The 24444-nt window shown below is 37.4% G+C and overlaps 1 protein-coding gene across 2 annotated transcripts; it reads right to left on the bottom strand.

Annotated features, from left to right (window-relative positions):
• Window positions 1-867: 867 nt before the first annotated feature.
• Window positions 868-23295, bottom strand: LDHB (lactate dehydrogenase B). Of its 2 annotated transcripts, XM_008954329.4 has the most exons (8): window positions 23138-23294; window positions 19927-20061; window positions 12355-12472; window positions 9394-9567; window positions 7416-7589; window positions 3878-3995; window positions 2596-2719; window positions 868-1232 (listed from the first exon to the last, which is right to left on the bottom strand). In XM_008954329.4, the coding sequence occupies exons 2-8, from the start codon at window positions 20053-20055 to the stop codon at window positions 1065-1067; spliced, it is 1005 nt and encodes a 334-aa protein (XP_008952577.1). In that variant the 5' UTR covers window positions 20056-20061; window positions 23138-23294; the 3' UTR covers window positions 868-1064. The 2 variants fall into 2 exon arrangements, with proteins under 2 accessions (XP_008952577.1, XP_008952576.1); XM_008954328.3 differs by lacking the exon at window positions 868-1232 and having other exon boundaries at window positions 2356-2719; window positions 23138-23295.
• Window positions 23296-24444: the final 1149 nt, after the last annotated feature.

The raw sequence follows: 24444 nt of genomic DNA, 5'->3' as shown, positions 1-24444 counted from the left end.
TGGTTGGGTAGATCAGGGATGCTGCTAAACAGCCTACAATGCGCAGTTCAGCCCCTACTACATAGAAACATTCAACCCAAAAGGTCAATAGTGTTGAGGTTAAGAAACACTACCTTATAGGATAGTTGGGATGATTTAGATAAGTTAACATCTATGAAGCACTTGGAACAGTAAGCACTACTTAAATGTTAGCTACCATGATGACCAAGCTATGTGCTAAGAGTTTTACATAATTTTCTCATTTAAACAACCCATACTGAAGAGGTATTGTTATCATCACTGTTTTATAGGTGAGGAAAATGAGAACTAGGAGTGATTAAGTAGTTAACTTGACTAAGATCACAGTTAATCAATGATAAGGCCAGCACTCAAGTCCAGGTATATATGACACCAAAACTCATGACACTACCTAAATTGACCCCTACATATGACATGTAAATTTGGAACTCTTTGTTAAAGGAAGTCTACCTAAGTTTCCCTGTAAATTCACATGTTATGCTATCTCCAAGTAGCCTGAATTTGAATAATTCAGACCAAACTTTCATTTTCCTTCATTATTAAATAGAATTCTAACAAAGTTTCCATTTTAGGGGTTCTCCCTTTTAAAATGGGCTTCCTTGTAAATGTCATATACATTGACATCTGTTACAACTTCTTCAGTTATAACCTTAAAAAGACAATCATATTCTCAGGACAACAACAACAAACCGTGGCACCAGTTGCAAAAAAGAATTTTTGTCTTATCCAGAGGGAGGAGTGTAGATGATGTTGGAATTTAGGGACATTTATGATGTGTGGTAAGAATGACTTGGCAGATTGACTGAAATCTTTCAGGAATCATTAAGGAAGGAATCCCAGAAACAGAAGCACACTACAATAGTTAACTTTATTTGTTCAAGAGCTCAGATTGCAAGCATTAAACCAAGCATAGGCTTTGATTCTGTGAGCCCAAATTCACATATTGAAGATCAAAGCAAACTGTGATCCATGTACATGGATGAAAACTAAAGGCTTGAGTTAATCACATTATAGTTTTTAAATTTCTACAGCCTAGAGCTCACTAGTCACAGGTCTTTTAGGTCCTTCTGGATGTCCCACAGGGTATCTGCACTTTTCTTGAGCTGAGCAACCTCATCATCCTTTAGCTTCTGGTTGATAACGCTGGTTAATCCCCGGGCATTGAGGATACATGGAAGGCTCAGGAAGACTTCATTCTCAATGCCATACATCCCCTGCCAGAACAACAAAGCATCGAGATTAAGACATGAAACTGTAAGTAAAAATGATCAAAGACAGGAGGCTGAGGTGGGAGGATTGTTTGAGCCCAGGAGTTTGAAGCTTCAGTGAGCTATGACAGCGGTACTACTCTCCAGCCTGGGTGATAGAGCAAGAACTAATCTCTAAAGGGGGGAAAAAAGAGAATAATCAAAAGTCCGATGTTTCAATAGAAAGAATTGTAGGAAACTTGGTAGGCATGAACTCATTCCCTAATCTAATTTTCATCACTTACAGGTCCACATTTCCCCTATACTTATGTTTTGAATTAGGTTTTATACATAGAATATGCAAACATACACTATGAGAAAATTAGATATTTGTAAGTAACAAGTACTTATTTAATTTTATTATATACGTATTTTATTGAACACTGCTCTTCTATTTAAATACACTTTAATAAATTTTGATATATGAGTCTTCAAATTAAATTGCTTTTAATTGTGGTTCTTAATGGATTACTTTCTATGAAATTTTAAGTTGCTTAAAGACTTTTAGTTAGGAAGAAATTTCAGGTGGCAGCCAACTTATGAGGTCCTGGGTAATAGTTAGAGACCATTAAAAGGCAAGATGCTTGGAATACCCAAGAATTGCTAAAAAAAAAAAAAAAATACAATTTCCAAAACACTTTACCAGTTCGTGTGGGTAATTTATTCACAGGGTCAATTTAACTATATAACTAATTATATTAAACATACCTTAATGTCAGTTTTTAAACTTTTAATTTCAAAAATTTTATACATACACAAAAGTAGATAGAATAAACAAATTCCTATGTATGTACCCAAAGACTCAGTAATTACCCAATTATTGACACACTTGATTTACACTGACTTGTGGAAAATGAGTCAGTTGTCTTACAAAATATTTTAATATAATTTTAGTTTTGTTTAAAAAATCATTAATTTCTACCTGTTTTGTGCATTCGCTCCATAGCTTTTGAATTAAACTGTATTTGCTAAGGTATCAAGTGCTATATGAAAGGCAATCTAGAGTTTAGTACACCAACTTTAAATGAAACTCTATTACACTTATTCAAATGATCAATACTTTAAGAATGTGCTAAGATTCAGAGTTAATATTTAATTTGCAAAATTATATAAAGAATGACAACAATCTATTGAATGTCTTAGATTCTCTAAGTTTTCTGCCCTTGTTGTCCAAGACTTCCGTTGGAAAATCAGAATAGTTTACATAAAACTTTGAGAGACAGAAATAACCTTGAACTATGATTTTATCTGGTCTGAGCCTCTTTAAATGAATCTTTTTGTAGAATACAATGCTAGAAATCATATTATATTTTGTGGTAGTTTGTCTTACCTTTACCATTGTTGACACGGGATGAATCCTGGATAGATTTTTCAACATGGATTCAATAAGATCAGCCACACTTAATCCAATAGCCCAGTTGGTATATCCTTTTAGCTTGATGACTTCATAGGCACTTAAAAAAATTATAAAAGACATCACTGAAATAAGACTCAATCATTATTGAAACCAGACCTGACTTTGACTACTGCTCTGTCTCTAACTATAATCTTGGGCAAATTATTTACCCTTTATTGCCTTAGTGTTCCCTTTTTGAGTGTTAAATGAATTAATATATATGTAAAATGCTTAAAACTGTAAGCACTACACAGTAAACACTATATAAATGCTTGATAACTTTAGTTTATTGTATAAGTTAAGATTTATAAAGTCACTGTGGCAACAATATACATTTTCCAATCATTGTAACAAATTTGTAAACATATTTCCAAACACATAAAATCAGGAAACAATAAAAGTGAAAGAACAAAATATATCTCAATTGTGAGGTCCCACTTGCCATTGTCACCTAACATAATCAACTAACTAATAAAAGGGATAACAGTATCTTGCCTGGCAGTTTTTTCAGCACAAATTGTAGCTCTTAAAACCCATAAAGGCCCTGGTACTTGAGAAGCAGCAGGAATAACTCTAGCTGAGTATCAGAAAATTAGGATTTAATGCAATTGACACCCAATCATTAGAAGACCTTGGACCAGTTACACTATCTGGGTGAGCCACAGTTTTCTCACTTGTAAAATAAAGGTATATGTTAATTGAAATTATAAAGACTCTTTCAACTTTTTTAAGGTTCCTTTTCTCCACATATAGGTCAAATTCCTGAAAAAAAAATTACTAAAATTGAACAAAATGATTCTATATTTGAGACATCAGTTAGTCTTATTATTAAAACTTAAACACTGTTAGCAATCAGCAAGCAAGTTTATTTATTTTGGGCAATTATGAAACCAACAGTTTCTAAGTTTACTTTTCTAAATAAATCAACCTTATTTGTTGAGAGGTGGCAATTTGAAGACTCTTCTCACTTGTTAATTCCACATTTTGCTCCTGTTACCTCTACAATAGAGTTTCTCTAGAGAAAATATTTACTTTCCCTAGGGAGACTGGCATAGCAAGTTTGACCAGTGTAAAAGTCTTATCAGTTTCAAAAGATAACAGCTGCATAATTACTACATTAAGAGTTTATCTGAGCAGACAGCCATGGAAAATGTTTATAATTTTATTTAAGTAGAGTTGAAATTAATCATCTAAAATCAAGCTCCCTTTCACTCACCTTTCAACCACCATCTTATGCACTTCCTTCCAATTTTCACTATCATTGTCAGTTCCCATTTCTGGATTCAATTCCTGGAGAGAAACACCTGCCACATTCACACCACTCCACACAGCCACTGTTTAAAAAGAAAAAAAAAGACATTGCAGTTATTTCTTACATTATTTTTAAAAATATTTTCTTCTTTTAGTGCAATTTAACCTATGATGCAAATTACTGAATACCAACTGGAACTGCTCCAATAAGTGACTCTCCAGTAGATTCCAGTATAGTTCCCCCAAAAGGCTGACATTTGCCTTCAAATAGCAACATGTCTGACCTTTTAACTTTCAAGAATTTTAGTGCAAAGCAGAATTGCTGTGTCATAGTTACAGAGAAAATAAAATGCTTCTCTCTAGTGTGTGAAATCACAGGGATTCTAGTTGGGGACTATGCTAAACTTTTGGTTTGAGGAATGTTTAACTTTTCTCCTCCATATTTTTCTAATATATGCTCCTTTATTCTACAGTAAAGAAAAAAAATCCTAGAATAAGACCCAAATAAAGCATAATTATGAAAGTGGGGTAAACATTATAAATAAGGGTCTACTTAATTTAAAGGAGAAGAGTATCAGAAAGAACTACACAAAACAGGCCTTTGAATTGGGCCTTAAAACCTAAGTTATATGTTCCTTGGAGACCTTTGGAGGAGAACATTGTAGACTCTGGAAATAGGAGCAAAAGTGTGGGGTAGAATCTACTATGACTGAAACAGATATGAAGAAAAAGCTACTTAAAGCCAAATAAGATCCCCTATTAGTCCACAACTTCTGGCAAGTTAGGGTAATTGGATATTTTTACAATTTTGATGAAAATTATGAAATCTGCATAATCATGTCTAGTGAGCATGGTTTAATTCTCTTTAATTTTACGTACACAATATAGATCAACATGAAAATTTTTTAAAAGATGTTCTGGGAAAAATAACAGCCATAATAGAATAGAACATTGGACGGGAATCAGAAGACATAATTCTAGTTGTAGCTATGGCATTAACTAACTAAAAGTTCTTCAATAGCTACTTCACCTACTTTGCCTTATTTTTTTTTCTCACTAAAATTAAAGTCCTGAACTAGAGGACATGTAATATCACTTCTATCACCTAGCAATGTATAACTACACCTAGCATTTACTGAACTTTTACTGTACACCTGACATTGTACTAAGTACTTTTTATATAGTACATAGGTGGCATAATTATCTTTATTTTATAGATGAGGAAACAGGTTCAGAGAAGTTAAGAACTTGCTAGTCACATTATCTTGTTAAGAAGGGAGAGCCGAGCTTAAAGTTGTGGAGTTGACTTGCTAAAAACTTTCCATGCTCAAATTAATCTGATCAAGAGAGACACATAGGACCATTACAATTAACCAGACAAAAATTCAGACGAGTCCCTGGAGGTAAACAATTCTTGAATAAAGTGATATGTGTCAGAAAAAAGTCAGCATTCTTATATAAAAAAATCACAAATAAATTATGCTACAACTTCAAGAACAAATTCTTATAGCACCAAGATAAACCCTTTAGTAAAATTGCATTTCAAACTCCCACTGAATTCAAAGGAAGATTTATACTCTGAGCTTATTGGGAGAAAATAGTCCTTTACACAGGTGGCAGAAATGAATTTAGTAAAATAAAAATATTATTTATCATCATTATTATTAATAAAATATTTTAAATTATTAGTTTCAATATTGGTTTATTTTATTATTTTTTTTGCCATGAGCTTATTCAATATATTGTGGTTTAATAAATAGATTTAGATCTATGAAACAGAATCAAAATTGTTCAAAAACAGTTTTACATAAAATTGTTCAAAGTATAATTAATTTAAATGAGAAAAATATTAATTTAAAATAAAACATTTATAATATAGTTTTTAATTGTCTCAACACGCACTAAAAAAAAGTGTAATGTGATTTTAATGTTGCTCTTTTTGAATTACTAATTTATGTACAATTCTTTACTTCAATTTAAGTTCCTAAAGAAAATATTTAGTTTTATCATACAGTCTCTTACTACTTAAATAATTGATAGTTATAATTAATAGTTTATTAAAAATAAGATTTCATTTGAGGTAAGGTTTATTTTACACTATAGAAGAGTAGACACAAGTTATTTATAAGCTTTTGTTACCTAACTCATTCCTCTTTCAGCAAATACAATGGATGTAATAGCTCTGTCTACTCAAAGGGCCTAGAAGCAAAGATATACCAGTAGCACAAGCACACCTATGCCCTGATCCTGGTTTCTAACTACCATTCCTCACTAAAAGGAAACAGGGCTCATTAGGGAAACAGCTGATTCTAGTGCTGGGAAGGGGAAAGTTCAAAATGAGGCTGGTGCAACTTATTGTGCAAGACAGTGCTCAAAAATGATGGGACATGTTAAAAAAAAAGGCATAAGAGTCAGTTTGAAAAGCCTGGGACAACTTGAGCATTACAAATGATAGTGACACAATATTTTGGGCATGAGATAAAAATCCGAGGCCACATTGATATCAACAAATAAATAAAGAGGGAAGATGAAAAATTTCTGTCTTACAGTGGAATGCAACTAATACAGAATAAATGATGGAATTAGTAGATCATGTTTGACAACTATCATGGTAATTTATTCAACCACAAATCATTAATAGATGCTAAATTTAGCAGAGAAAAATTGATGAGGAGTCAGACATTTTCCTAGTCAGCATCAAAACATCTTCCCACAAATTACTCATAAATTACAAAGGAAAAGCAGTAACTTCACACAGAGTAACCTGGCAAAATACAACCTTAACTGAGTTATCACAGTTAGTGTCACCAATTGTTGGCCACACTGACATTACATGCCTTTGGATGTGATGCCATGAGAAAACTATAGGGTCATTTTCTGTGGTATTTGCACCAAAAGTTCATAGCTCAACCTAATGATAAAGAAACAATCAGACAAGTCTAAAATGATGGGCATTCCACAAAATAACTCACCTCACTTTTCAAAAATGTCAAGATCATGAGAAACAGAGATAGACTGAGAAACTGTTCCAGAATGAAGGAGGCTAAGGATATATAGTAGATGTAATGTGTGAGCCTAGAATGGATTCTGAATTAGGAAAAAAGCTTTAGAGGACACTATTGAGACAGTTGATAACTTGTGAATAATGGACTCTGGATTAGATAATATTGTTTCAGGGTTACATTTCCTGATTTTGGGAAGTGTACTGTGGTTATGAAAAAGAAAATCTTTGTTTTGAGGAAATACACAGTAAAGAACTTAAGGAGAAAAAGGTGAGGGAATTGATTTATGCTTAATTGATCAAGGTAAAGATAGATGATAGGTAGATAGAGATGAGAGAGTTAAATGATAAAGCAAAATGGAATAGAATAGAAAAGTAACTACTATTTTTGCAACTGTTCTTAAGTACATCAAAGTCTATAAAAATAAAATTTAAAATACAATGAAAAATTCGAAATGGCAAAACCAACATCACAAGTAATTTTTTCTTTTTTTTTCTTTACCACTTGAGTCGCCATGTTCCCCCAAAATCCATCCATGGCAGCTGCTGGGATGAATGCCAAGTTTTTCAGCCATAAGGTAGCGAAATCTAGCAGAATCCAGATTACATCCACTTCCAATCACGCGGTGTTTGGGTAATCCACTTAGTTTCCAGGTAACATACGTAAGAATGTCCACTAAAAATTTTGGAAATAATATATGTAAGTAAACCAAAACCAACTTCAACTGTTAGGCAGCTTGGGGTGCCCTGGCTTCCCTTTTCCCACTTCCCCACTCCCCAAATGAGATGTGGCCAGAAAGATTAAAGTAAATACTTTAACTTTTCATTGTTAGAGATACCAGGAATGACAGTGACAAAAACAAACTTTTAAGCCTTATATGAAGATTACAAGACATGAAAAATGCAATACTGTGCTTTTACATTTGATTATGTGAAACAAGAATATATAAGAACCTTGCAGATTAATTAACTTAAAGTTGAAAAAAACAAAACAGGTTGAACCAGGTTGTCAGTTAAGTTTCCCCCAGTTGTAACATTCCATAATTACAATGATTGTCATCATAAACCAAGAAGCCTTTGATTACTAAACTACCAAATCTTGCTACCACAAATTTTTCTGGGCATGAGGTATTCTTCAGTAAACAACTGTGATAATACGTAGTATTAAAAATTTCTATTTCATAAAAGAACATCCATGTCAGAACCTTTGCTCCAGCGTGGCATAGCCTTAAAACCACAGAGATAAAACTTTTGCTGATCCAGATAGGATCACAGCACTTGCAGGCTAAGCTGTAAAAAGTAAAAAATGTGCACACAAGGAAGGTGAAGAGCTGAAAGTTAATCCTGCAGCCTCCACCCCCACACTAATCTGTAGACAATGGCTAAGATAATTCAAGGACATTTGGGACTGGATAACTTTTCCTTGCCAACTTTGATTCAGTGGAAGTGACTCCCTGGAAAATCCAGCTGTGAAGCTATATGTAGAAAGTTGCATAATCATTTAGTGATGCCTGCCTGAGGCACAGGATGCAGTAACTTACTATGTGCTAGCTACTTGTCATTCCTAGTCTACATCTATCTGGCACATATATATTTATGAGAAGTTTTATATGTAAGACTGAACCATTTAATAAACTCCAATCTTGGTTTGCAGAAAGTAAAAATATGGAAATAACCTGTCCTTGCTGGCTCTCAACTCTCAATACCCAAGATACTGTGGGGATTCCCCTAGCTCTTATTCACAATGTTTCTCTATGTGAAGTGTGAGAGATAATCAGTCCAGTTTCTTTACTATTTTCTCAATGTACCTGCTATGCTCACCAACATGCAGTAATTTTGGTGGCAAACTATAGATAAAAGCAGTATATCAAATAGAGCATATTTTAGCTGTTAAGGCTAAAAAAGTGCATTCTTTCTAGTCAGAAGGTTTAATGTTCATCCTGTAGATGTCAAGTTAGCAAGGAAAGCAATTTTTAAGTCAGAGCACTTGGTGTTAGCATATATTTGCCCATCAATTCAGTCTATTTCTATCTTTAAAACAGAATTGTTTAATGGCTTTCTTATATGCTTCTTTTCAAAGTTGATCTGTTTCAATTCTGTATAATGGGATTTTCCGGAAAATAAAAGGTCAAATATGTCAAAATGTTTCTTACAAATTGAAACTATGTTCGAATGCTTCATTCTCCATCCCAGGATAATCTTTATAAAAAAGTTTTAGAAGCCTTCAGAATCTATAACCAAGCCAGATGAAGCAAAAACATGAAATTGCTTTAGCTAAAACTGTTGTCACATTTTTTGAACATCTGGCCTGGGACAGAGGCATTTGTTTTGCAAACACCACTATTTAGGGCCAATGAAAGAAGACATGTAAACTGCTTCTGTAAATGAATACTGGGACTGATTTTAGTCCAAAACAATAACAACAAAAACAACAAAACACTGAACTTAACAGAACAGAGACTTAAAGTATACAATAATACCTGGGTTGGAAACCACAATTATGATGCAATCAGGACTGTACTTGACGATCTGAGGAATAATGAATTTGAAGACATTAACATTTCTCTGCACCAGATTGAGCCGACTCTCCCCTTCTTGCTGACGGACTCCTGCAGTTACCACTACAATCTTAGAATTGGCGGTCACAGAATAATCTTTAAAAAGAAAAGCAAAAACAGGTACTTTAAATGCAACTCTTCATTATAACATAACCTATATGACATGCTCTAAAAGCCTAACCATACATAAGCTTCTAGAACATATACGTGAATTAAGTTTTCTGTATTGTAAGGGCTTGAAGTTCAATGTTCCTGTGGCTTCTTTTCTCTCCCTTGAGCTACACTGCAATAATTCAAACATCAAACTGCCTCAGAAAATAAAGATGACCCGAAAGTATGTTTTTGGCTATGAATTCAATGAATTGTCAGGAATAAAATGAAGTGTAAACAGTGACTTCAATAGGTAGACATCAAAAAAAACAAAAACAAAAACAAAAAACCAATTTTAAGTTACTTTTATCTTAAAAAGTTAAAATTTAGGAAGGGAAGGAAGGCAGTGAAGTGTTTGGTTTTGTCTGGAAACTAAAACTTGGATTTCTAATATTCAATATTTTTAGGAAGCTTATTTGCTTTTTAGCGCTGCAAGTTTCCCTGGAGATTTGATTTTTTTCTTAAGGAAGTATGTCCTTTTTCGAAATATACGGATATTGCGATTTGATGTGATCATTTGACTCAACAGCTATGGATGATTCACATAATTAAACTGGGTTACAGTGCGGCTTTTGATGATTGGTAATACTTTGTAAGGTTCCTCTCCCATAAAATGGCAGTAATTATAGTCCCTACATTTCATAAGGTTGTTGCAAAGATGAAGTCAGATGAAATAATATGTGCAAAATGTTTCACACAGTACCCAGAATGTTACAAATTTATAAATAATAGCTATTATTTAGTTTCTTCAAGGCACTGAAATTACTTTGTACTGTGGGGAAAAGAAAGAGAGATCAGACTGTTACTGTGTCTGTGTAGAAAGAAGTAGACATTAAGAGACTCCATTTTGTTCTGTACTAAGAAAAATTCTTCTGCCTTGAGATGCTGTTAATCTGTAACCCTACCCCCACCCCTGTGCTCCCTGAAACCTGTGCTGTGTCAACTCAGGGTTAAATGGATTAAGGGCTGTGCAGGATGTGCTTTGTTAAACAAATGCTTGAAGGCACATGCTTGTTAAGAGTCATCACCACTCCCTAATCTCAAGTACCCAGAGACACAGTACACTACGGAAGGCCGCAGGGACCTCTGCCTAGGAAAGCCAGGTATTGTCCAAGGTTTCTCCCCACGTGATACTCTGAAATATGGCCTCGTGGGAAGGGAAAGACTTGACTGTGGGAAGGGAAAGACCTGACTGTCCCCCAGCCCGACACCGGTAAAGGGTCTGTGCTGAGGAGGATTAGTAAAAGAGGAAGGCCTCTTTGCAGTTGAGATAAGAGGAAGGCATCTGTCTCCTGCTCGTCCCTGGGCAATGGAATGTCTCAGTGTAAAACCCGACTGTATATTCCATCTACTGAGATAGGAGAACACCGCCTTAGGGCTGGAGGTGGGACATGCTGGCAGCAATACTGCTCTTTAAGGCATTGAGATGTTTATGTATATGCACATCAAAAGCACAGCACTTTTTTCTTTACCTTGTTTATGATGCAGAGACATTTGTTCACATGTTTTCCTGCTGACCTTCTCTCCACTATTACCCTATTGTCCAGCCACATCCCCTTCTCCGAGATACGCCCGATAATGATCAATAAATACTAAGGGAACTCAAGAGACTGGTGCCGGCGTGGGTCCTCCGTATGCTGAGAGCTGGTTCCCTCGGCCCACTTTTCTTTCTCTATACTTTGTCTCCGTGTCTCTTTCCTCAAGTCTCTCGTTCCACCCGACGAGAAATGCCCACAAGTGTGGAGGGGCAGGCCACCCCTTCATTGTACCAATACTTTTGGGGTCTAAAACATGCTAGTTCTCAGATACATATAAACAAGGCATTATAATACAATAGCCCAAAATGTTACATATCAAATGTGTAGAAGGTATGTGGGAGAGGGTTAATATAAGTGATACTTGAGTTTAACCTTAAGGATAAACTGGACCCAGATGAAAAGAAACTGCCAACACCAGATTCACCAGGATGGGAAGACTAATTTTATAACAGAGACTGAGGGAGGAGAGGAGAATGATGAGCCATGAGGAAATGCAGGTTATATCCAAATTGAGAGCTGTGCAGGTCCTGCTAGAGGTTTTAGAATACAGACAAAGGTTTATAAAAAGATAAGAAATCTTTAAAGAAAAGAATGCATTCAAACTTTCATTTTAGGGAAAGCATCTGTTTTAGGATAAAGATAACTAGTGTGGCAGTGTGGAGTGTGGAATACATAACCATTTTCTACATACACTTCCAATGGGAAAATGTCAATTTTCTATGTGTACATTTTAGCAGTAGCAAGTGAGTTTCTAGAAATGGATGAAAGAAAACTGGCCTATAGAAGAAACGTGGTAAAATAAGCCAAACAATGCAATAAATCCAATTTGTTATTTCCTGTTAGTGACATATCAGTGATCACTTACGGCTAGCAAACTCATTTTAGGTAGCTGTCCATTAATAAGCGAATATAAAATATTTGAGAAATAAAAAGTAGAATACAGTAGAGAAATAAGAGCTTTTTATAAAATGAGGAAAAAGAGGGAAACATTTTATAATTATATAACAATTTTGCAATAATCTGAATTTGCTAAACTACATTATAAATATCTTATTAACAGTTATTGAAATAACTGTTCCCAAACTTCAACCTTTCCTACTTACAAATAAATCTATTATGCTGTAAGATGCATTCCAAATGTGTTTTGGGGCCATGAAAAAAATATTAGATCACTTTGGGCATTAAGTGAAATTACCTTTATCTGCCACAATTTTAGGTGTCTGAAGAAATAAGCTCCCATGCTGCAGATCCATCATTTCTCCTTTAAGCTTATCTTCCAAAACATCCACAAGAGCAAGTTCATCAGCCAGAGACTGTAAATGCAAAAACAGGCATTAGAACCCTAAGCCACTCTAGGATGCCTCAGCTCACAATCTAACCCAAAGAGAGATCTTTAACATGGCTAAGCACCAAAGATCTAAACATCTTGAGAATTTTACCATGGAGTTACTCAATGAGGATTCAGTTCACATGATACAAACTATACTTTAAGAACATGTAGACTCTTAAAGATTCATTAGGAAACCAGCTTAGTTCAAGAGTAGGCTTAGTGAAACAAGTCTATATTAATGGGGAGGGAATGGTGAAAACAAAAATACACTCAGGCCCAGAAACAACCTTGGGCAATGTGTCCATCCTTGAGGTCACCCCAATTTGGAGGCTTTCTGAGATGGTAGATTTGGCTTAAATCACCAGGAGTGTGAGTTTACTTTAGAGTAGGATTTGAAACCCAGGTTGAAGCTTGGAATCTTCAGGGTGGCTCTGATCCACTCAAATGTCTTGGTGGGGAAAGGAAGATGCGTTTTATGGACAGAGGAATCTAGGATTGGGAGGTTTTTTCATGTGATCACTCCAAATCTGTGCCTGAGACTTGCCCAGTCTCAGATTTCTTTTGTTTTCTATTCCAATTGTCATTCTCTGTCCCCCATTCAAAATACAATCTAAAGTAATGAATATACTATTTAATCTTGATCTGGAGTCATATTTTTTTTGAGACGGAGTCTCGCTCCATTGCCGAGGCTGGAGTGTAGTGGTGCAATCTCGGCTCACTGCAGCCTCCGCCCACTGCAATCTCCACCTCCCGGGTTCAAGTGATTTTCCAGCCTCAGCCTCCTGAGTAGCTGGGATTACAGGTACATGCCACCACACCCAGCTAATTTTTGTATTTTTAGTAGAGATGGGGTTTTGCCATGTTGCCAAGGCTGGTATCGAAATCCTGACCTCAGGTGATCCACCCGCCCCGGCCTCCCAAAATGCTGGGATTACACGCATGAGCCTGGCCTGGAATAGGCAGTGCTGGGCCTGGAATCATAATTTTTTAAATGTTCTCAATATCTACATAAAAGTGAAAGAAAGGAAAAAAAAAGGTGGTTGGTCTACATGCATCTAAGCAACCTTTCAGCTATGAAATTCCATTATCTTATGGAAGTCATAATTTATAAACTGTTTATAAAGTGGTTATCCCTCCTATTGAAACATCACCAGAGTCCTTGCTCTTACTGTTTTTATGGCTGTTAGCAAAAATATCAGCTAAGTAGAATACATCAATACTGGGGCCCAGTTAAAAATGCCAATACAGTCATTCCTCAATATACGATACTCAAGGGATTGGTTCTAGGACCTCTGAGTGTACCAAAATCTGGGCATAATCAAGTATACAGAAATGACAGTATTCACCGGATGCAAAAGACTCTCCATATATGTGGGTTTCGCATCCCCTGAATACTGTAATTTCAATATACTTTTGGTTGAAAAAAAAAATCTGCCTGTAAGTGAACCAGCCCATGTTGTTCAAGGGTCAACCTCTTCTAAGAATAGTAGTGTGATCAGCTACACAGGTGAAGGGTATTAATGGGGTGGGGGCGGGGGCGGGCCAGGTAAGTAACTGGAGTTCAGGAAGCACTTTGAAGAATAAGGTGAAATAAGGTGGAGTAGCCCAGGCAGCAGGGGCCACCAGAGGGAGATGCAGCAAAGAGCTGGGAGACAGTCAATAAGAAAAGTTGACCTACTCAGCTTGTTAGATAAAGCAAGTCTCCTCCCTGGAATACAATGAATAAACACTGTCCTCTGTTGCTAAAATCTAAGTGGCTGCCTGGTCTCATGAAGTGAGTTACAGTGGGCTTGCTTGTGAGGGTTTCTCTAAGACTGAAGCTTCCCGATGACTGAATGTGTCCTTAGCTCTGAGCAACCAAATGACTTGCAGATTTTTGAAACGATCATTCTGTGAGTTGGGGATCACGTACAAAACATTTCCTCATTTCCATGTGTATCAAATACTGGCATTAATTTTTATCCATTTTTCCTTAAACACGTTTTGACACCTTTAAGGCTGCTTTTGTTCTTTGCAATCTCTGATAAGAACACACAAAATTCTCATTTGTATTTTTTAAGTCCTAAATTAATGCAACATAACTTAACAATAGCTATAATGGTTCTATTAAGGTACTGAGCACTGGGAATATCACTCTTATTTTAGTAACATCACATGTGTGCTGCTGAAATCCACAGGGCAAAACAATTTAGTGCTTAAGTAGAAAAGGATGTCACAGGATGTCAGATCCTGTCTCTGGTTCAGTGGGTGTAGAGAATTGCCTGAGAAGTGCATATTCGGCTGAAAAGGAAGGAAGAGATCCAACACTTAAATAATAATAATTGTAACACTGAATTTAGCTGCATCCGCAGCACTGAATATCCCCCAAATGGAGAGGCGTGATGTGTGACTAAGTACTGGTGCTATTGTTTGGCTTAAATAAATCTCCCTCTGTATTCACATATTTTATACAATGAATTTACCATATATATATTTCACTTAAGCTGTAAGTATGTTTAAAATGTTTGAAACAGCAAGGTTTAGATTAACTGCAAAAGCAGTATTCTTATTATGGATCAGGGTCACTTAGATACCAAGAATACCACTGTTGAAAGCTTGCTTAATGTATCACTAAAATTGCTTTTAAAAACCTATTTATTTTTACTCTACTCCTGTGACAGACTTAAAAAAAAGGCTTTTAATCTAAAGTCCTGTGTGGACCAGACACAGCCATATATTCTGCCTCTTCCTCCTCCTAAGTAATAAATTACTACCACCAGTGCCTTAATATTTGATGGTTTCATTTTTATATCCAAGTGTTGGCCAGGCGTGGTGGCTCACGCCTGTAATCCCAGCATTTTGGGGGGCTGAGGCAGGCAGATCACCTGAGGTCAGGAGTTTGAGACCAGCCTGGCCAACATAGTGAAACCCTGTCTCTACTAAAAATACAAAAATTAGCCAGGCATGGTGGCATGCACCTGTAATCCCAGCTACTCAGGAGGCTGAGGCAGGAGAATCACTTGAATCCGAGAGGCAGAGGTTGCAGTGAGCAGAGATTCTGCCACTGTGCTCCAGCCTGGGTGACAGTAAGACTCTCTCTCTCAAGAGAAAAAAAAAAAAAAAAATATATATATATATATATATATATATACACACACACACACACACACAAACACACACACACACACACACACATATATATCTCCAAGTGTTTAGTATGCATAAAATTTTGCGGGAGGGAAAGGTATAACCTTTCTCAAATAATTAACTAAATGGATAAGTGCCATTTATTCAATAGTTTGTGTTCCTTCCCCTCTGAAATGCTACTTCTACATTATTATTAAATACTATTTGAGCATGTTTCTGGCTGAAATACCAAAGGTGGCTTGTACAAATACCAAATTTTCATTATGTTTTACTTTTAAGCCCAGTCTTGCACTGCAAAAACTACTTTGCAATTTGTCGTTGTACCTACCTTGCTCCTCCTAAGAGCTTTGTTATATACTGCGTTTGTCCACAAGAACATGGCTACAGTTGACTGAAGCAAAGATAAACACTCAAACCAAAGACAGACTTAGAAGCTAAGGATTTATGATAATCTTGCCTCAAAGCTCTTCATGACCCTTACAACATGATGAGTTCGACATTCAGATCCTCCTCTTGGTAGTTAAAATGCAGAGTCTGAGATGGATAATGGGATAAAAGTAAAGTCTGGTAGTAGAAGATGTAAAAAAATCAGAAGCCATGACCAAAGTTTGACAAAACATGAGTGCAGCTTACAAGTAATAGCAGGAGTATTCATTTATTTATCATATAAGTGCCTGGCATTATCCTCCTACTCAGGTATACAGTTACGATAAAGTCTCTGGCTGCCATGGAACATATCAGGAAGGAAATAGGAATTAAACAAACAACAAATCAGGCTAATCTCTGAAGGCAGAAGTGCTCTGAAGGGCATAAGACAAGGAGATGTTGAAGCTACTGGGAAGGAAGTTTATTTTATATCGGAAGGCAGGGAAGGCCTGCCTGCAAAGGCATGCATTTGCAGTAAGATCTGAATGATAAGAAGGGGTCAACCCTGTGGCCTAGAGAAGAACATTCCAGGTGAAGGGAAATGCAAGCAAAAGAGTTTAAGCAAAAATGAGATTGGCATTTGGGAGGCAGAAAGCAAATAGAAGAGATGAAGTCAGAGATGGTACCATCATGTTGCACTGGCAGGTCTGCTGCCTTGGTGTGTATGGTGCCCCTGCAGTTGTGTGCTCCATTGCTCTGCTCTGAGAAACAGGCAGGGAGGGATTTGTGAGGTCTCATGGGATTTTATGTATGTGTGTAGCATATGTGCACTGTAAAATGACTGGAGAGTTTTAAGTAGCGGAGCCACTAGTTTTACAAAAGCTCTCTATGGTTATTATATAAGCAATGGGCTGCAGAGAGTGGGCAAAAGTAGAAGCCAAAAATAATCAAGTCTTCATATGGTGGGACACTGTACGAGGGAGCCTTAGTGGGCTTTGCGAATCTGGCTAACGCATGTCCCTCCTCAACCTCTCCGATGCTATACTTTTATTTAACTTCTGGGGGCAAAGTACATCATCTATGAGCTCAAAAAGGCCAGATCTGGCACTTACTATCTGTGTGATCTTAGCTGTTTGGTTTTTGTCGATTTCAGCCATGTGATATAGATGACAATGTCCTCTGACAAGTTACAGAAAGGAATAAATGAAGTAATATACAAACACCAACATGCAGTTATATTCCTTTCTCTATTAAGCTAGTGGGATTTCTAATCTTTACCATGTATTAACACAATTTGGAACCACTTTTATCTTTAACCATTAAAATAATATTTAGACATTCTTAATTGGTAAAATCATCTTTCAACAAGTCAGTCATTCTTTCCTGTATTTATTTTTTCAAAAATATTCATTAGATAGTCTCCACATAATTTCTAAGAAAATGTACTCCATTTTGCAAAAGATAAAGGGAAAAGAACGCTAGATTGAAAAACAGAAATCATAGTCTCTGAATCTGAAGATTCCAACTGTGGTAGCAGCAGGGGCTATTCTCTCAAGCCCGTGAGTTGAGCCAAAGTGTTATATAACTCCAGGCACAGTCTCAATTAAACTACCTACTGAAGAAGATTTAAAATTTATGATTACAACATCATAGAGGTACTTCTTATAGAATCATGATAGCTCAGATATAGTTTCCTGAAAGGCTCAAATTTTGAGATTAACAGAAGGTAAGAAAAATCTCTAGCTAGTATTTAATTAATACATTTATTTTTTTCTAAATGCTTAAATAGTAGCATTGAATAAAAAGAAAATTGAAAAGTCACTATGGTGAAGAGTTCAGAGCCCTGGGTTCAAAATACAGCTCCACCACTGCCACATGTGAGACTGTGGACAGGCTCTTTAAGCATCAGCCATCTCATCCAACAGCAAGTATATGAACAGTTCCTATCTCCTAAGGTTGTTTAAAATAAAGTATTTTATCTTTGAACATGGCACATACTCAATGTCTTTTTCAAAACGATGTAAGCTGGAATACTTTTTGTTTTTATTGGCATGAACAGTGAGCGTGAAATTGTGGTTACTTCAATTCCCTGTAATCTAGGGAGCTGCCATCTTAAATGGTAGTTACCTAGTCTATTGAAACTAGCTAGAAGGAAATGCAAAAGGATAGGGAGCTGCTATCCTAAATGATAGTTACCTAGTCAATTGAAACTAGCTAGAAGCAAATGCAAAAGGATAAAATGTTCACGGGTGTGCACTACGTTTTTTAGTTTATTTTTTTGATAACTGTTTCTCAGTAAAGACTCAGTTTGCTGCTTTAGAATTTAAATTTTGAAAAAAGACATGGCTTGGTTAGGGGTTATTCAGGCAGCCTTTACATATGATACAAAGGGACAGTGTGTTCTCCTGAAGGCAAGGCAGCATTTTTGTTGTTGTTCCTACATTTAAGGCAGCCATCAGAAGAAATAAGGAATCCATTCAGTGACATAAATAACAAAAGGGCTTCTTTCCTCAAGTCTTCGAGAACTAAAGAAAGCTTAACTGTGGTTTGAACTACAAAGGATACATATGAGGTAAGGCAAAAAGCCTATGGAGGTATGTAAGAAAAATTGAAGTGGAAGGTGATAATAGAATGGTATTAGTGTTAAATCTCCTGATGTTGATAATTGCACTGATGATCTCAGAATATGTCCTATTCTTAGGAAATGTACTCTAAAACAGGGGTCCCCAACACCCAGGTCACGAGCCAGTACTGAATCTAGAGAATCTAGCTAATGCCTGATGATCTGAACTGGAACAATTTCATCCCGAAACTATCCACTCACACCACATCTGTGGAAAAATTGTTTCCCACAAAAATGGTTCCCTAGTGCCAGAAAGGTTGGGGACTGCTGCTCTAAAGGACGTGTAAGTAAAGGGCATAATATCTGCAATTTATTCTCAAATGGTTCCAGCCATCTAGATAGATATAGACAAATATGTCATGGACATCTATGTATTTCTATAGATCTCTGTATCTATAAATCTACCTATGAACATACACATATAATACACACATATATGTATGTATATATGTATATATGGTGAGAGAGTATAAATAACAACATGTTAAGAATTGGTAAATGTAGGTGAAGTATTTATGAAAGTTTTATTTTCTTGCCATACTTAAAAATTTTCTGTAAATCTGAAATCATTTCAAAATAAAACCATTAGGTAAAAGTTTCAGGGGCATAACAGAATATTCCCACAACCTCACAAAGCCATGCACGGCACAGATTACTTATTAATTAAAGGAGGGAAAGGGATCTTCGCAGTGGAGAAGGCTTGCTGTGACCACTTGAACCAGGGGATTAAGTTCAGCAGTAATGAGACAAGTTGAACATCATGTGTCTCCTGATGGTCTGCACAAAGAAGGACATGACATCACCTAGTTCCAATCCCACCCAAAAAATTCAACCCGAGCTGAATTACAAGAAAACATCAGACAGACAAATTGAGGGACATTCTGCAGAACTCACCTGGATGCTAGAAAAATGTCAATGACACAAGAAACAAAGAAAGGTTGAGTAACAGTTCCAGCTTAAAGAATGAAGAGACATAAGTATATGAGACACATGATCTTGGACTGAGGTGAAAATAGCTATAAACGGCATGATTTTGACAACATGGAGAATTTTAAATGTTAATAGTGTATACTAGATGATAGTATTGCTCAGTGTTAAATGCTCTAAGTGTAGTAACTATTTATGGTCACATAGGGAGAATATAATTCTTTTAGGAGATAGATGCTTAAATATTTGAAAGTGAAGTGGGATTACATCTACAACTTCAAATTGCTCAGGAAAAAAAGAAATCTTTTAAAGATATAATAGAATTCCAAGGTGCCCAAAGAAACTGTGTACACATGCTGAACTTCTCTATCATCTATGGTGTTCTTGAAATGTACCTTTCCCAGAATGCTGATAGCACACGCCATACCAACTTGTCCAACACCCACTACAGTGATCTTATTGTTTGGAACTGTTGCCTCTTCTTCCGCAACTGGTGCAATGAGTTTTTCCTTAAGAGTTGCCATTTTGCACTGCAAGGAAAGAATCAAAACATTACACATATATCTGCATATGAAATCCAAATAGAAATCATCCTTAAAATGTTACTGTTGCAATTTTGAACTCAAGTACAACTTAAAATGAGCCTAATGATATTCTAGAAAGCAGAATATATTTTAAAGAACCATGAGACCCGGCTGGGCGTGGTGGCTCATGCCTGTAATCCCAACACTTTGGGAGGCAGAGGCGGGTGGATCACGAGGGCAAGAGATTGAGACCATCCTGGCCAACATGGTGAAACCCCGTCTCTACTAAAAAAAAGAAAATTAGCTGGGCATGATGGTGCAAGCCTGTAGTCCTAACTACTCAGGAGGCTAAGGAAGGAGAATCACTTGAACCCAGGAAGTGGAGGTTGCAGTGAGCTTAGATCTCACCACTGCACCCCAGCCTGGCAACAGAGCGATTCCATCTCAAAAGGAAAAAAAGAAAAAAAAGAACCATGAGACCCATTTAATGGAAGAATTCATTAAGGTAAAAACTTTCATGAAGCCCATTAGAATTGGATTTCTTCCTTCAGCCTATGATTCCATGTGAGTATTTAGTAGGTTGTTAATATTTCTGGCTAAAAACCTGTGAACATTTGTTTAAATTAGCTAATTTGTTTGTTTCCCCTATTAAGAATGTATATGTAACTATGTAAACTAAGTTTGGGTCTAGTATTGACTCATATTTAAGCTTGGATAAAAAGAATAAATGGCCAATTATGAACATAATTTCTACTACTAATGGTTATTATCATTCTTGGAAGATAGGGACTGATTCTTCTACTCTGTCTCACATAAAATGTGTTACAGTGTACTGGACATAGAATGCATACTTAATACATAGTGACAATATAATGGCAATGAATAATTTTTATTCAAAGTCTGCAAAAATATCAACCTGAATTCCTTTTAGGGCACCTAAGAAGCTTCTTGGAAAGTAGATAGACACTTAATACATTGTCCTTTCAGGGGATCACATTAGGAGACTATCAGTCTCTGAAACAGTTTCTGTCTAACCATCCAAACTAAAGACCCCTAAAATGTAAAAAAAAAAACAAACAAAACCGAAACCTGTTGGAAAATGACCTGTACAGTAACACCAAATGTACTTGTGCCATCAGATAACCAGATGTGTTTTCTAGATAACTGAAAAAAAGAGCAAAACTTATCGATATAAACATCAATTCCATGGCAATTTATAGTACACTAAATATATACCACCCTGTCTTCTTGAACAGAGAATACAGATGGCAAATAAGCCTTTTCTTCATAATTATTACTTATAATTGTAGTAGCCCATTGTAATGTCCATGATTTTCACTTGTTTTTTACTTTTTATGTCGCATCTGAGGCCACCATACCTGTCTCAAACTGTACCAGAGCTTCCCAGTCTAGTTTTTAATTCTAATCTGCAATGGACTAAGCAATAAGCCTAGTCTATTAACTGTCTACGTAAAGTAAGAGTTAGCAGGACTCTAAGTTGGAATAAAGTATCTGAATTTGGAGACAACTGTGTAACAACTATTTTATCTGATAGCTTTTTTTCCAAAAAATATTTCCTCCCATCTGTAAGGATAAATTAAAAGGAGATTCTTTCGCCTTTACAGATCACATTTACAGTTTCCTAGTGGACGTTAAAGAGAGAAGATGCAATGTTGTGCAAGTGCCTCCACAAATAGATGACCTTAAAATGAAATAAATTCAGACATGGCCTGCATTTTAAACAGGCTCAGAAGAAAGAATGCTGCATCTCTTTTTGAAGGACGACACACATGAATAGTTGTTCTGCACTTAAGTTTATTGTTGTTAGATGGTCTGTTTACGACCATTTTGGTATACAGGGGGCCCAGGAAGCAGTGGAAAATGAAAATGCAGAAACAGTGGCTATATAAATACAGATTCGTTGTTCTGATAGACCTTTTAATTTAGAAAACTTCAGGAAGTACAATTTAAAGGCTCGAACCAGATTTTCTTTCAGATATTTCTGGAGAAAGTGCTTTTCTTCAATTTTTCCTTAAAAGGAGTTTTAAGAAATGAGAAGAAAATGGTCTGCATGATATACAGGCCTGTGCCAACATCAGAGTGCAGGCTGTAAGGAACAAGAACGACAAACGGTAAAAATCTCTGAGTCTTGGTCCCTTATGTCTCCTCACTGCTGTGGATATAAATCATTAGAAATAAACGAGTGCCTTAATTTCAGGAACAAAGATCTTCTTTGCAGAATCTTTCTCACCGTAATCTTTTAAAAATTCAGGTTTTGCTTTTGAATTCCTCCCCTCCCCCCATTCCCCAGGACCTTACTGCAGCTTGTACTGCTCGCGGTGCGCACAAACCATCTTTTCCTCAGGGCACCGGCAGCAAAGAACAGCAGATCACGAGGGCATGCAGAAGCTAGATATGTCCCCGAGTAAGGTCTGTGGGGACAAGTCTAGGACTTCCTTACTCGGAGCACCCAAGGCTGGTAAAGTAAACGAAGCCCCTAAGCATCCAGAAAAGAGGCCCTGCAGAAAAGAACTGGCGCATAGCTCCTGGAAAGACCGTCAGAGCCGGGTAAAAATAAGTGCAGCGCCAAAGGTGCTGGTCATCTAGATGCCTTTCTCCTCATCCCAGCGAGTGCAAGGGCATTTCTCTATTACCGTGGCAATATGTTCAAATATTCGAGGTAAAGATCGTCCAGCCTTCATAGGCCACCTCGTTCCGTCCCCCTCCCCCAGCTACTCGGGCACGTGTCCCGACTCCCGCCAGCAGGCCGTGGGGGTGATGTGGCCGCCATGAACCCACCAAGGACAAATAGGGCCTGGTTTTAGCTGCAAATGCAACAAGTCTCTCCCCTGAGCCGCAGCTGCTACCCTCTGCCTTCTGCTCCTCCGCCAGGGCACGGCCCGCCCTGCGCCCCAAACTGAGCGGCAGAGTCAGGGCCCGAGGCCGGATGCTCAGAGCTAAAGGCCGCGGAGGACAGATGTGCTTCTTCCTCCTTCCCGCGTCTCCCCACACAAGTACTACCCCGCACGTCCCATCAGGCTTGTCTGTGGGCCAGGATTTAGGGTCCTGAGCCGAAACCTACCAGGAGAGAGAAGGCTCTGGAGACCTCTGTAACAGTCGTGCGGAGAAGACAATGTCAGCGGCGTGCGTCTCCTCGGGCGCCGGCTCTGCAAGGAGGGAGGAGGGGGCGGGGCCCCACAACCACCGCAGCCTCTTAGGTTTCTCCATTGTGATTGGAACTCCGAGTACCGCCTACCCCTCCCCTCGGCTCGCTCAATCCCCTTCAAGGACAAGGGCTCAAGTGTGCACACTCCCTCCCCCACCCTCCAGATGAGGAGGTCTCCTTCCAGACGCTTCCGCTCTCAGCTGGTCTCACATCTCGCAGGCTCTTCAATGCGGAGGCCAAGTTATTTATAAAACTTGCCCATCCCCGACTCTTCCGGACTTTAACGCTCTTGTTCTATTAGATTTAGTACAAATTGAAATAAATTTCTTTTCTTTTTTTTTTTTATTTTGAGACGGAGTCTCGCTCTGTTGCCCAGGCTGGAGTGCAGTGGCGCGATCTCGGCTCACTGCAAGCTCCGCCTCCCGGGCTCACGACATTCTCCTGCCTCAGCCTCCCGAGTAGCTGGGACTATAGGCGCCCGCCACCTCGCCCGGCTAATTTTTTGTATTTTTAGTAGAGATGGGTTTTCACCGTGTTAGCCAGGATGGTCTCGATCTCCTGACCTCGTGATCCGCCCGCCTCAGCCTCCCAAAGTGCTGGGATTACAGGCCTGAGCCACCGCGCCCGGCCAGAAATAAATTTCTATGTTGCATTTCAGTAAAACTTTAAAGGACTTAAAAAAATACATCTGAATTTAGATCATCTCCGTTTTAAAGTTCATTTGATGAAAATGACTATTTTTTTCAACCTGTTTCGATAAACACGCAATGATTGCTTACTCATTGCCTGACAAGACCAATGAGGCTTTGTCCCTGCCTTCTGAAGTTCCCCTACAATTCCACCTGGTCTCAAGGTCAGGCTTTGCCCTCTAGGGGAAATGTGGGACCACTAAGTGAGATGCACTTTCTTTTTTAGTCCCTAATCGACTCCAAAGCTGGATGTTGTCATTCATTCTGTCTTCAACACTCAGCCAGTGCTTGGTACCTAAATATAGCATTGATGAATAAATGAATGAATGATAAATTGGAGGAATTCTGAAGAGTCTGGCTTCAGTTCTGTTTTCTTATAATTAAAATGCTTTCAAATATAGCCATCTCACAAACTCCCTGTATGTGAAAATAAGTGTTTTTTTTTGTAAATGCATATTTCTTGTATATGACCACTAATTCTATAATTACTGCTTCAGTTTATTCTCAGTGCCAAGCATTGGTAAAAAACATAAA

The sequence above is a fragment of the Pan paniscus genome, chromosome 10 (genome assembly GCF_029289425.2).
Source record: "Pan paniscus chromosome 10, NHGRI_mPanPan1-v2.0_pri, whole genome shotgun sequence".
NCBI classification, from domain to species: domain Eukaryota; kingdom Metazoa; phylum Chordata; class Mammalia; order Primates; family Hominidae; genus Pan; species Pan paniscus.
Note: the sequence above shows the minus strand (reverse complement) of the source record. Positions and strands in the feature narration are given on the sequence as shown.